Genomic DNA, 14925 nt, shown 5'->3' with positions numbered 1-14925 from the left:
CAGACTTCTTGTCCCATCCTGCCACAAAGTTTTGCTTCAGCCCACATTGGGATTAACAAGATTACAAAATTACACTGCCCTACAAGATTAAATTCATTGTGTACAAAATCATAAATAATACAAGGAGCGGTGAAAACCATCCAAAATAATTGTCAGAACTGTCAAGTGAATATGTAATGGCCTTACAATACCAAGTGGGATCTCAGAACATATTCAGTCAATAATTCAACTCATCACATTTAAAACTCCTAAAGATCCATATTTTGTTCCATTAGCTTCTTTTTGCTTCAGCATCTTCCATTTTGCCACTTAATCCCTCCTAAATTCTGACATATCACAAACTTTTCTTTTTGTTTTTCTTCCTTTCTCTATACTAATATAAGATCTATTACATCACTAACTTCTTCCAGTTCTACTAAAAGGCCATCAACCCAAAATGTTAATTGAATAGACCTTTATTTTTTGCAGAATATGGAGGAGTCCAAAGACCTGGATATGGAATCTCTACCCATTTACAATAGATCCCAATTTGTGTGGCAAGGGAAAGGAGGGTAGATCATGAATCACAGACAGGAAACTCAAACTCGGGCAGGGCATTTTAAAATAATGCTGAACTCAAAGAGATCTACTTTTTCGCTTTTCTAAAACTCTGAAGCCACAAATCCCAAATCTATGGAGCAGATGTAAACGCTTGTGACAGATGGATATGTTTAAGTGTAATGATCTAAAATTTTCAAATCTTCATCTCTTTAAAACATGGAATAAAAACAGCTGTAGCTGCCAGGTGTAATTAAGAGAAAAAGTATAGGTTGTCTGGTGTAGGACAGAAAACAAATTACTATGTGTCGGTGCACAGAGATTCAAAGGAGTAGGCCATTCAGTCCTTCAAGCCTATGCCCCCATTCAATTTGTTCACTGCTGATCATCTATCTTAATGCTATATTCTCACTGTCTCCTCGTACGCCTTGATGTCTTTTAAATCCAAAAAAAGTATGTATCTCTTTCTTGGATATATTCTGTGACTTGACCTTCAAATGTTAGAGAATTCCACAGTTTCACTAGCCTCCAAGTTAAGATAGGTTTTCATTGTGTCAATCATTTAGGACCAAGACAATGTATCTAGAACCAGGGGACACCATCTCTCTAACCAAGGAAAATATCCAAATATCCTCCTCACGGCTAGTCTGTCCAGCCCTGTTAGCATTTTGTATGTTTCAATCAGATCACCTCTTATCTTTCTTAACTCTGATTCAAATCGAGCCTGCATTCACTGCTTTTTTTCTCATAGAACTGCTAACTGTGGTATCAGCCTTATGAACTTCTGCTGCACTTCCTCTCAGGTAAATGTGTCATTTTAGGTAGGGTGACCAAGTCTACATACAATACTCCTGGTGTAGTCCTATCAAGGCCCTGTCCAACTCCACTAAGGTACCGCTACTTCTGAACTCAATTCCTCTTGCAAAACTCCATTTACCTTGCAAACTGGTTGCTGAACCTGCCTCATCAACAAATGTAAAAGACCAGATCTCTGTATATCCTCACTCCCCAATATAGCATCATTTAAATGAAACTCTGTTTCTCACCAAAGCATATAACTTCACATTTAGTCATGTATTGCACCTGCTATGTATTTGTCCACTGACTCAATTTGCCTAAAATCAGCTTGAAGCCTCCTTGCATCGTCCTCACAACACTGCTCAATTTTACGTCAATGAACATGAAAATGTTGCATTTGATTCCCTCATCCAGGTAGTTTAATCGTGAACAGCTGGGGCCTAAGCATTGATCCATGTGTGCCCTACTCGTCACTACCCACTACTTGGATAAAGATACATTTATTCTCCATGCTGTTTCCTGTCTGTCAGTCAATCAATTCTTGATTCATGCCAATATATTACCATCTGGTCCATTTACTTTAACTCTGCCTACTAGCCTTTTATGAGGGACCTTCTTAAAGCCTTCTTAAAATCCCAATACAACACATTCACTGGTCCTCTAAGTTACATCCTCAAGAAACTCCAGTAGATTTGTGAAACATGATTTACCTTTCCTAAACCCATTCTGGCTTTGCCCAATCCTATTAATACTTCCCAAATACACTGATGTTACATCTGTTATAATAGACTCTTGCTTTTTCTTCACTACTGAAGTGAGGCTAAATAGTTTGTAATTCTGATTTTTTTAATTCTCCATCTCCTTTTTAAAATAATGGGGGTACACTTGCCACCTTCCAAACTGTAGGAACTGCACTAGAGTCTGGAAGAGGACCACCAATGCATCCAATATTTCCAGGGCCACGTTTTGTTTTAGTACTCTGGGATGCAGATTACCAGTCCCTAAAGATTTGTCAGTCATCAACCAGATTAATTTCCCCAGCAGCATTTTCTTACTAATACTGATTCCCTGCAATTTTGCCCTCGTACTGGAAGGTTAGTTCCTTAAAGTGTTTGAGGTTATTTGTGCCCTCTTTTCTAAAGACAGAGCCAAATTATGTGTGCAATTATTCTGTCATTTCTTTATGATTTTTCCCAGCTTTTGTAGACTCTTAATTAGTCTTTAGTCAACTTTTTCTCTTCACATAATCTATGTAAACTTTGATAGTCAGTTTCTGTGTTACCTACAATTTTACACTCATTTTCCCCAACTTGATTAATTTTTTTTTAATCTTTTGCTGAATTCTAAAATGCTCCCAATCCTCAGGCTTACCATTTGTTCCTGGAAATGTTACATGTCTCCTCTTTGGATCAAATACTATTCTCAATTTCTTTTGTGAACCATGGTTTTGTCCTTTATTTTAGTGCCAGACAAAAAAGAATAATTCTGAAGACATTCTATGGGTCGGTGGACATGAAACGTTAACTGTGCTTCTGTCACTTCTGGTATTTTACATGATATTGGTCAAAACTCACTTCCACAACCACATCACATTCTTCAGGGACTGCCTCAGACTCACCCCACATGGATTCCAACTGAAGTTTCATCCTTTGCGTTTTGAATCCACTTAAGATCACAAGTATCTCTGATGTACAATGCTCCTCAGACAGCAGTTCTTACTACATTCAGAGATCCACACTCAGTGCCATGCATCGTCATATGCACATTCTCAACTTCTGTCCATTAGCACGGCGTCACGCTCACTCGGAGCTGCCCTGTTGTCTCTAGTTCCACCCCAACTCATTCAATGTTCTAGCAGGAAACATTTTCTTTTCCTTTCAGGCATGAAAGATTGCAAGATGCAACACTTAGAGATACCCACACCCCTCTGGAACATTCCTCCCCTCCCCTCTCACTCTATCCCCTCTCAACTTCTCCTGACAGTCTCCTTCCTCGTTCCCATCCTTGGTAACCCTACAGCTATGTCTCTGTAATTGCTAATATTATATAACTGTTCACATCTATTTACTTACACTGCTAATTCATCTACTTTATTGAAAATGCTCCATATGTAAAGACACAAAGCCTTTAAACTTGTCTTTTTAACTTGGTTAGTCATCAAAGCTCTATTTTGCATTCTGTCTTTTTTTTAAGCCCCTGCTTTTTCTGAGTCACTTTTGCTTCTAACATTTCTCTTTTGTTTCTATTCTTCTTTATCCCTCCTCTAATTGCCTGCTCGGATTTTCATTCCCCTGCCTGTCTAGTTTAGACATCTCAATACATTTCTTTGTTGATATTTCCCAAGGGCTGTTATTATAGCAGAGAACATTATGAATGCTTGACGGTGTTTCAAAAGCTTCAACAGTAATTATCGCAGTAGTGTTGCTAAGTACACATATTGATTCTCAGTTTCAAGACTACGAGATTAACTGCTTTTGACATAGTTCAAGAATAGAGCTTTGTTTTAGTACAGCTTAAACACAAGGGCCTTTAAAACAGAGTTGATTTTGTGATCGGCAGTGGGTTTTTTTCAGTGTTAATTGTACATTAATGAGAGCTCACTTTAAATTGTTAGTTGTTTTTTCCCATCCCAGTACAAATGCTAAAACCTAATCAATCATGTATATGGAGTGACTGGCTATGGAGATTTCATAAGAGTTATCAGGTGTCATGCTGGTTTGTTATAGACCAGGCAAGACCCCCTCAAAATACTTTAACAAAGTAGCCTACACCCTAACTTTCTTATTTTAAAGGTAGATGTGATGTAGATATTCTAGGTGTGATGCAGCTGATCAAATCACTCAGCTTTAAGCAAAACAGTTCATTTAAACACTATATTTGATACATGAATAAAAGAAAACAGAATCATGAAAAACTTCATGATTGGAAAACTTAACTGAGTCGATACAGTAACTTAACTAAGGAGCTGTTCCAATTCCCGTAACATCACATAAACACACTCCTTTGCAAAAGGGAAACTCAAATGCAGGTTCTTACAGGCAGGAGAGATTTCAGAGAGAAAAGCCAGTCAAGAAACATCTGCTGAAACATGAAAACTTTTTTGCTGCAGCAGCTTCTGCTGCAGATAAACCAACAGCTTCTCTCTTTTACATCTAAACTGCATTACAAAAAACCTGAACTGGGAGAACTAGCCACTCCCCTGCCATTGTTAAAACAAACATTGCAGAACCTCCATCTTTATTAACTCTTGAAAAAAAAAACCCAAGGACAGCATAACCTTGTTAAAGTGACAGCATCATGGCATGGTAGAAAGTGAGTGGGAGCGGGCAAGAATTTACATGGAGGTGGATTGACAGTAAAAAGGTTACAAAATCAGCCAAACAGCCTTTCATACAATTGGGCGGAAGTCCAAGAGAACTGAGGAAACTGTCAACACAGCTCAGCATCACACTCTCTCTAACACACACAACACTGAGTGTCCTTTAAATTAAAGAGAGTCTGCTAAAGAAATTTCCCCACTCAAATGACTTGCCATAGCAGTGAAAATTCAGTCCCATGATTTTTTTCTCCTCTTTACAAATATTGCCTAACTTGCTGAATGTTTCCAAAATGTTCAGCTTTTATCACAAATCATCTCGAATATGGCAATTCACAGCCCACCTCTTCCACACATTCTGGAGAAGATGGAGATAAGTAAATTTCCTGACTGACCAGCAAGTGCTAATGATCTCACTGTGCTTTTGGAAGTTCTCTATGCAGTGATCATCATACAGAACCTTTTTTTTGAAAAAAGAATGTATGGCATTGTAAATACAAAATTATTTCACTGCTCACGCAATTAAAGCAGTTTGATCAGCTCACCTGAAGGAAAGCGAGGACATATCTAATACAATATGCATCAATAGAAGGGTTTCAGAAATTTATGTTAGCTAATCAACAAGAAAATATTGCTACCATAGTCTGCAATGCAGAGTCTTCAGAATTTGATTAGCAAGGCTCTCATCCCAATATTAAAATCTTTATCACGTGAAACTGGTTATCCATCTTGTTTTGATTTTAATTACTATTCCAAGGGAAACTTGTCTTGTAAACATTATAGCCAGAAGCATAACATAGATGAAATTTATGACAATAATGTAATTCAGAGGGAAGAAAAATTTCAATGCATTAAAATTGTGTTAATACAGCATCTAGCAAGTTCACACATGCAATATTTTCCCTGAAATTTCTGTCCATCTCTGTTTAGCATAGTCAGGTGTTTCATTACTGCATTTAATATTCTTGAAAACTTAGACCAAAAGTACAGTGGTACTAGTTGACACTTTTTTAAAATATGCCTTTCAGAAATGCACTTCATATTACAACAGTGGCAAAAGAAAAGCTGCATTACATTTTACTTAAACGGCTGACTCTAAAATACAATGAATTCAATTAATCATTGCATAAATACAGGCAAACCCAAAACAAACAAGTAAAAAAAAAAAGAAATTTTAGAATGTGGAATGCATTTTTTTTTATTTCCTCATATAACATCAGCTAATCTATAAAAATCAGCTAAAAGCTGCATAGCACTAGACCTGCTTTGTGGATTTCACTGCTGGTGTTCTGTTCTGGACTCTAAGTGACCCTTGACCACACTCAACCAACATTTGCCCAAACTCCCAATGCCCAAAACACCCGACTGAAATCCAAATTCTAGCACAGTCAGAGCTGCCAGATTTGACAGAATTTACTTGCATTGATAAATACAATCTATATTTGTGCTCATGATGGTGACACTATTTCACCACAAGCCCTCATAAGAACTCCAGGTGGTTAAGTGACTAGAGTTAGAAACTCACTCACTGCTCCAGGAGTGATGCTTCAACTATCTAGACACCCCTGCCTCACACAAATCCTGCAGGTCAACTTTGCAGCAAGGGACATCAGGTTCCTTCAATTATTGTCAGCTTTGAATGCTAAACATCAACATCAAGATCAGTTTTTCTCAGAATTGTTATGCTGCAGAAGGAAGGAAGCCATTCACCAATCATGTCACTTGCTCCCCCAATGAGCTTTATAGCTTAACTGCATTCTCATGCCTTTTCTCCACATAACCCTATTGTTAAAATTTGAATAATTTTTTCTCATGTTTTATTCACTGAACATCCAAGAACTGTCTGTTTTGTGCCATCAATTGCAATTATTTCTTAAAATGCATTAAAATTCATCAATCCTACCTTCAGGAGGTCTCAGAGACTTTTTATTTTGTGAACACCATCCAACAGGGTGTAAATCAGCAGTCATGACATCACACCAAAAATCTGCCCTGCGATCATCTCCATATCCACTGTAGCGCAGGAGTAAAAGCTGACCACATGTGGTAATGATTGTTGCTACCCAATAGGTGTCAGGATTATTTTTATTAGCAACTTCCAACTTCATCCCTGGCTGGAAACTACTCTGGAGGCTGACCTCAACCTGCATTGAAACAAAATGCCAATCATTTAGTAAGTTAATCGTAACTAGTTACGTTCACATTCAGTATATGGCAGGCAATGACTAAACACAATCACCCATAAAAATACTGCATAATAACATGAATAGAAACAAATCTTTTCATCCAGAAGATAAATGCTGACATTTATTATCTATCCAAACCTCCTCTCACCCTTCATCCTGAGCTACTATCAATACAGACTCCTTGCTCTGGCATGTACTGCTCAAGCTTAACCAAAAAGAGGGAGATTTTTCTCTGAGGGTTGCGTGTCTTTGTAACTCCTTGCCATAGACAGCTGTGGGGACAGAATCCTGGGTTGAGGAACCAGGGGAAAGAGGGGAGGATTCTTGATCAGTCAGGGAATCAAGGGTCATAGGGAAACAGCAGGAAAGTGTATGTGAGAAGTGTCGTATCAGGCATGATCTTATCGAATGGTAAAGCAAGCTCAAAGGCGCAGAATAACTTACTCCTGTTCCAATTTCTTACGGTCTTTATCCTAAATGCATCAATGCTACTCATCCAAACCAATCCCTGTAGTACTTAGTTCCACATCCTTATCATCGCCTAAAGAGAGTTTCTTCTGAATTTCTTAAGGGTAACCACACTATCATACTTCAAGGCACTAATTCTTGGCTCTCCCACGAGTAAAGTCATCTTTTGTATGTTGATCTTATTAACCTTTACCAGGTTAATAGAGGTTAAACCAGGTTAAACACCTCTACCAGGTCACCCCAAATCTTCTCTTTTCTGGTTCAGCTCCAGTATGTTCAATCTTTCCCAATATATAACCTCACACAGTTATGGTATCACTTGAATAACTTTGTTTGGCACCTTCTATAATATTTCTATGTTCCTTTTATAATATAGAAATGAGAAGTGTTCACACCACTGATCTAACCAAGACCTGTGTAAATTTAAACTGAAAAGGACTGCAGATGCTATAAATCAGAAACAAAAATAAAAATTGCTGGAAAAGCTCAGCAGGTCTGGCAGCATCTGTGGACAGAATTCAGAGTTAATGTTTCAAGTCAAGTGACGCTTCATCAGAACTCCTGCTTATCAAAGGCTTTTAATAATCTGAACAAATTACATTTGTGCCATTACACTTGTTTATCATTTGCACTGTAGTGAAGGGAATGGAATGGAATGGAATAATTCAGTAGGGTTTGTCAAGCATTTTGAGGCCAAACAAAGAGATCCAATAACAAAAGATTTTATAATGGAGTTTAACCTTAATTAAGATGGTGACTTAATATTTTTTTTGTGTAGTTGTTGTGCAAGCCACATATGACAACACCTTTTGACCTTACATCATATTACAATGTACTCATTAGGCTTGAGATAAGCCTGAGCAATCAATATGGGGTCACAGGCACCCAGAACATGGTCCATGAGACTTTCACAAAAAGATTATATATAAAGTATTAGCACTATTTCCACACCGAAAAATCTATAGTTCCATAAAACGTGACACTGCATTTAAACGCGAAACAGACAAACATTTTAAATTTTCAAAGTACAATTAATCGCAATTTTCAAATTAAATTAAAATTGAGCATGCACTACTCTGCTTTTAAATTTTTAATGGGATGGAAGCTTGGTTAACAAGCCCAAGATTTTTGTCCATTGTTAATTTCCCAGAGCAGGTTGTGGTAAACTGTCTTTTTAAATCACTGCAGTCCATGCAGTGCAGGTAAATCCTGCTGTTAGAAAGGGAGTTCAAGGTTTTTGCCCCAGCAACAGTGAAGAAATAGTAATACAGTTCCAAGTCAGGCTGTTGCAAAGCTTGGAGGGGAACTTTAAAAGTGATATTGAAGAAACCTTGGTGAGTGGATGTGTACCAGTTGGATGGAGTGAACATTTAAGGCAAAAGGATGGGTTGCCAACAGACAGCTGCTTTGTCCTGGATGCTGGGACAGCTTTGAGTGTAACAAATAGCACTTCGATAGCTGCTGCCAATTGATATTATGCCTCCAGTGCTCATACGAAGTAAAAATATTGACCAGTTTTAAATGCAAGCTCAGAATTTGCTCATATACACATACAATGCTTGGCGCTGTTGTACTGGGTGACATTAGCCACTCTCTCTGATCTAATTTTACAGCTCTTACATCTTAGAACTGCAGAGCTATTGCATTGGAAAGTTAAGATAGATAATGTAGTAAGTTATAGTTGTGACTTTCTGGCATTCTCTGTGTTAACTGAACTGCAGGCCACTGCTGTTTCCACTTTAGCACTGAAAAACCTCCTATTGGGCCTGCAGCTTCGAGATCCTGCCTGTTCTGTTTGGGCAATGAGTTTGGCCATTAATTGTGACCCAATTTGATTGTAAAATTCAGTCCCTATTATCTCCGACAATCAAATAATTTATTTTGGCTCTGTAGATACTATATACACCCAAAGTATCTGGAAATTTCCAACATATCAGAAAAACTCTCAAAGCATATTTGTTAAAAAGACCAAAAAGACAAACTCAATATATTGTTGGAGTGGATTTCATCTGCATGACATCCTGTTGTTTGGTTTAATTTTATTCTCCATTTTAACAGTCTTTAATAGACCCACAAAAAAAAGCTATTTACACAAAAGTGAATATATTTAGTTTACTTTGCTATTGCTTAATTTTTGATTAGTAGGGTCTACACAGCACTTTAAAGTGTCACTTACTAAAAAAAGCTCAATTAATCTCTGATAATATACTTTAAGGCAGTGATTCATTTAATTAAATAGCTCTGGTGCAAACCCACAAGACTTGAAGCTTCCACAATTACCAAAACCAAAAAGGTTACCTTGAACACTCTACCAACAATTTTATTTCAGCTGATAAATATTTTAGTAAATACATTAAATGTTGGTTGTAGTTCTAAACTTTACACACCAAGTTCACAAGGGAAATGCCATGTCGGTGGGAGAGTAGTTGAATATACATTATACAATTTATGACTTTACATTATTACAAGTAGAATGTTGTTTTCAGCAGATTACTAGAAAATTAAATGCACACACTACATTAACCTTTAGTCACAGAACCATAAATAATGTTGACTGTATTTTTAATTAAATCATAGCAAAAAGGTACATCAATTTAGGTTTTTATTTAAAACATATTTGAGTAACTGCTGCTGTTCCACCATAAAGATAAGCATACTGTATAGTATAGAACAACCTACCTTTAAAAGGTTATTAATTATAAACTACAGATTGGGGGCAACACTGGTAATATTGGGCATTAATTTCATTATATTTCGAGAACCAACATACATACATGTTTGAATGAGTTGTGGGGTGCAGGACTTGCACCGGTTTCTTCAAGATAATCATCCCAGTTGAAGTCAAGGTCCTCACCTCCAGAGCCTACGTCTGTTTAAAACAAGATGAAGATGATAAGTTTACCTTATTTAAACTGAGGTACCACACAGTTACCCTTCAACACATTTTTCTACCTTATGGGCTGTACTTGAAAAAGTTCACCTATCAAAAGCAAAATATTGAGTATTATCACTGTTGTGAAAAGGGGTTTGATGATTTTCATGAATTTCAAATCATTTGACTCTGCATCAAGTACAAAAATCAGCAATATTTGTACATATTGTTGACTATAAAACTGAGTTGGAGGTGACACAGAAAAAAAATTGCAACTAGATGGAAAGAAAGTGCAAGGAGGAAGAGTTATGAGCAAGGAATGAACTTTATATAATTTACAGTTAGAAAACAAGGACCTCATCAAACACAGCTTATTTAAACACATTATCTACCAAAAATGGTGAAAGAAGCATTTATGTGTCACAATGGCATAGATAATACACTGGTTTGCGAACCCAATCAGGTAGGATTAGAGGTATGTGTGAGACGTATAACTCTCGTCAGTCAGCTCAGGTCACAACCTGAGATCCACACTCAGTGCCATATGATGTCACATGCACAAGGTCAAACTTTCTATCCTTCAGCTCTGCCTCATACAATTTTGAATCTGCCCAGTCCCAAGTTCTATTTTATTTATCATCTTAGAGTCATAATCATACAGCAGTGCAGCACAGAAATAGACCCTTCAGTCCAACTCGTCCATGCTAACCATATTTCCTAAATAAATCTAGTCTCATTTGCCAGCATTTGGTCCATATCTCTCTAAACCCATCCTATTCATATACACATCCAGATACCTAGCCTCCACCACTTCTTCTAGCAGCTCGTTCCATACACGCATCATCCTCTGCATAAAAAAGTTGCCCTTTAAATCCCTTTTAAATCTTTCCCCTCTCATCTTCGACCAATGCCCTTGAATTCTGGACTCCCCCCACCCAGAGGAAAAGACCTTGGCTACTCATGCCTCTCATGATTTTATAAACCTCCATAAAATGTCACCCCTCAGGCTCCGATGCTCCAAGAAAAATAGCCCCAGCCTTTTCAGCCTGTCCCACAGCTCAAAGGCCCAACTCTGGCAACATCTTTATAAATCTTTCCTGAACTCTTTCAAGTTTTACAATATCTTTCCTATAGAAGGGAGACCAGAATTGCACAAAGTAATTCTAGTTGTTTTAAGCAGGTGTAACGTGGATATTACAGGAATGATAGTTTTAAACAAAACAGGATTTATTTGCAAGATTATCGAATGAAACACAAACAGAACAGAACACAACACAACACATCTTAACCTGTACGAAAACCAAACAGATTACCATAACCTAATGATGCTGTTCCAAATACTTGCAACAATCCCCATAAACACCTCTTTGCAAAAACAAAAGAAAAAATCCAACAAAGGTTCTTACAGGAGAGATGTCAGAGAGAGGATCAGTGTGGGCCTGCTTCTTTGGGTCCAGCAGCTTCACAACTGACTGCCTGCTAAAACCAAACCAAACCAAACCAAACCAGGGAAAAGCTGGAGAACTGGCCACTCCCCTTTCATTGTACAAAAAAAAGTGTTTTTTTTAAAATGGAAAGCCTTTTGCCTGAAGCAGTATCTGTTAACTATAATCAAACTAGCCCTAAAACCATTCAAACCTAGACATCCTGGAGTCTCTGCGTTTACAAACCCTCTTGAAAAAAAAAACAAAGGACAACAAAACTTGTTAAAGAAGCAGAATCGTCATACTCACGTTTATCTAAATTAAACTTCACCTACCACTCATTGGCCTATTCGCCCATCTGATCACGATCTCATTGTACTCAGAGTTAACCTTCTTCACTTTCCACTACAGCTCCAATCTTTGTGTCATCTGCAAATTTACTAACCGTACCTCCTGTGTTCACATCCAAATCATTTATATAAATGACATAAAGCAGTGGACCCAGTACAAATCCTTGTGGCACTCTGCTGGTCACAGGCCTCCAGACAGAAAAGCAACCCATCCTCTGCCTTTGACTTTTGAGCTAGCTGTGTCCAAATGGCTAGTTCTCCTTGTATTCCATGCGAGCTAACCTTGTTAAGAAGTCACCCATGAAGAACTTTGTCTTATGTCTTACCAAAGTCCATATAAATCAAATCCACCACTCTGCCTTTGTCAATCCTCTTCATTACTTCTTCAAAAAAAATTCAATCAACTTCCTAAGACACAATTTCTCAAGCACAAAGCCATGCTGACTATCCCTAATCAGTTCTTACCTTTCCAAATACATGTGAATCCTGTCTCTCAGGATCCTCTCCAACAAGGGGCAGCATGGTGGCTCAGTGGTTAGCACTGCTGCCTCACAGTGCCAGGGACCCGGGTTCAATTCCCACTTCAGGAAACTGCCTGTGTGGAGTTTGCACATTCTCCCCGTGTCTGCGTGGGTTTCCGCCGGGTGCTCCGGTTTCCTCCCACAGTCCAAAGATGTGCAGGTCAGGTCAATTGGCCATGCTAAGTTGCTCGTGGTGTTAGGTGCACTAGTCAGGGTAAAAATGTAGGGGAATGGGTCTGGGTGGGATGCTCTTCAGAGGGACAGTGTGGACTTGCTGGGCCGAAGGGCCCTGTTTCCACACGGAGGAATCCAATATAATCTAATCTAAACTCGTCCATCACTGATGTCAGACTCACTAGTGGATACATCCCTGGCTTTTCCTTACCACCATTCTTAAATGGTGGCACATATTAGTGAATCTCCAGTCTTCTGGCACCTTGCCTGTGGCTGTTGATGATCTAAGTATTTAGCTCTACTGCCACTCCAGGCCTCGGCCTACAAATTGGCCCATGCTCACTCTACTGTGCTCTGCGACTCGGCCCACTCAGGCTCCAGCCGTGAGGCATTTCCCTTCATCTCACCTCCATTTTCCAGGTAGGGTAGGATAGTTTAAGTAGGTAAAAGGGGGTTGGGGACAGGGAAGAAAAAAATTGCAAAGAGGGAAGAAAGACGAAAGGAAAAAAAAGAAAAAAAAAGGAGAAAGGAACTGACGAACAGAAGAGTTCCAGCTGAAGTGTATTACTCTGCCATCATCTTGATCAGGTCCCAGGGACTTCTCCACCTTTTTGCATTTTAAGACTTCCAGCACCACCTCCTCTGTAATGTGGACATTTTCAAGATTTGGCTCTCTCTTTCCCCAAGTTCTCTATCTTCCATATCCCTCTTCACAATAAACACTGATGCAAAAAAAAACTCAGTTACTATCTCCCCCATCTCTTGTGGCCTTGCTGATCTTCAGAGGGAGTTATTCTCTTCCTTGTTACTCTTTTGTCCTTAATATGTTTGTAGAATATCTTGTGAGATAAACAAGAAACCTTTTCTCTTCCATTCAGGTGATAAGGAATGAAAGCTCTAAACATTCAAGGGTACAGACACCCCTCTAGATCTTTCTTCCTTTCCACTTCTCCCTAACTCAATCCCTTCATTAATCCCACTGGTTGCCCTGTATTCACCAGTTCTGAAGACGACTCAGAATATTAACTTTTTCTCTCTCTGCAGATGCTGTCAGACCTATTGGGTTTCTCCAGCATTGCCTTTGTTCCATATAAATTCGAATTTCAAAGTTTAATGGGTTGATTTCACATATACACTTCAAGTTCGTTTACTAAAACATCATGGCTGATATTAATTTAATATTGGTCTAAAACTTTTGTCATGTAAATAGCTATTTTTGGATTCAGGAATTTATTTTCTTCTCCTGTTGCTTTGAATAGAACAAGATTTACATTCATCACTTTATATCAATTTAGTGTCATTTTACTCTTAATGAGTACCTCTAAACATATATTTATTCAAAAAAGCTACACTGAGGGGCCTTGGTTCCCTTCCACCCCCAAAAATTAGATTTTTCTTTTACAAAATTTGTTGTTTAACAAAAAAATTCCAATACTGTACTAGCACTGACAAGAGTTGATTATAGACTTATTACAAATTAACTAGTTTACCTGTTAAAAAGTAAAAAGTAGCTGTTTAATTTTATTTTCAATTAGTGTGCACAGATTTTATAAATATAATATTACAAATCAGAAACAGAAGCTATCTTGTACCTTTGGAACTAATTTTAGCTCCAGCTAAAATTACGTGAACATCATATCCTGCTTGATCCTGGGAGGCGACAGGTAGAAATATTAATTGTTATTTGAGAAGGTAAGGAGGAAAGATATCATCCAAAGCCGATGGACTACTAGTTAAACTGAGACTGGGATCCAATGATATCACATCTGTATGAATCACAGAATACTGCTTTGGAGATCACACAAACTGAATAAACCCACGCTCTACATAAAATCAGAACTATAAACCAACTGAATCCCAAATGTTTAAAAGGATAGTGAACAATGGCACTGACATGAAGATCAACTGCCTCTACCTTTGTGCCTTTATCAGTAAATTGACACTGCATAGAACATTTTCCATATAAGCAGGTTGAACAATTCAAACTGACAGAACAAAAAAAAAGGTTAAAAGCAAATGTCAACAGCTCAATTTCAATTTCTCCCCTTGCAAATAATATTTGCTAGTTAAGAAAGCAACACATCAGACACTAAACTTTAATATTTTGAAGTTCTGGTTATTTTCCTAAAAAGAAATTTAAACCATTTCATCTGCCCAATTTTTTTATTTATTCAATCACGGGACAAGGGCGTTGCTGGCTAGGCCAACAGTTACTGCCCATCTCCAGTTGCCCACAGGATTGTTAAGAGTCAACCACATTTAGAGAGTCTGGAGTCACA

The 14925-nt window shown here is 38.0% G+C and overlaps 1 protein-coding gene across 2 annotated transcripts in view; it reads right to left on the bottom strand.

The window, feature by feature from the left end:
• Positions 1 to 14925, bottom strand: part of sfmbt2 (Scm like with four mbt domains 2) — a 219492-nt gene that overhangs the window by 188316 nt on the left and 16251 nt on the right. For both annotated transcript variants that reach the window (XM_072563003.1, XM_072563004.1), the window contains exons 4-5: positions 10080 to 10174; positions 6555 to 6795 (exon numbers count right to left, since the gene is read on the bottom strand). In XM_072563003.1, the coding sequence (XP_072419104.1) occupies positions 6555 to 6795; positions 10080 to 10174 (336 nt within the window). The remainder of the gene's footprint in view (positions 1 to 6554; positions 6796 to 10079; positions 10175 to 14925) is intronic.

Source organism: Chiloscyllium punctatum, chromosome 44 (assembly GCF_047496795.1).
Source record: "Chiloscyllium punctatum isolate Juve2018m chromosome 44, sChiPun1.3, whole genome shotgun sequence".
Classification (NCBI taxonomy): Eukaryota; Metazoa; Chordata; class Chondrichthyes; order Orectolobiformes; family Hemiscylliidae; genus Chiloscyllium; species Chiloscyllium punctatum.
This window is presented reverse-complemented; position numbering and strand designations above follow the sequence as displayed.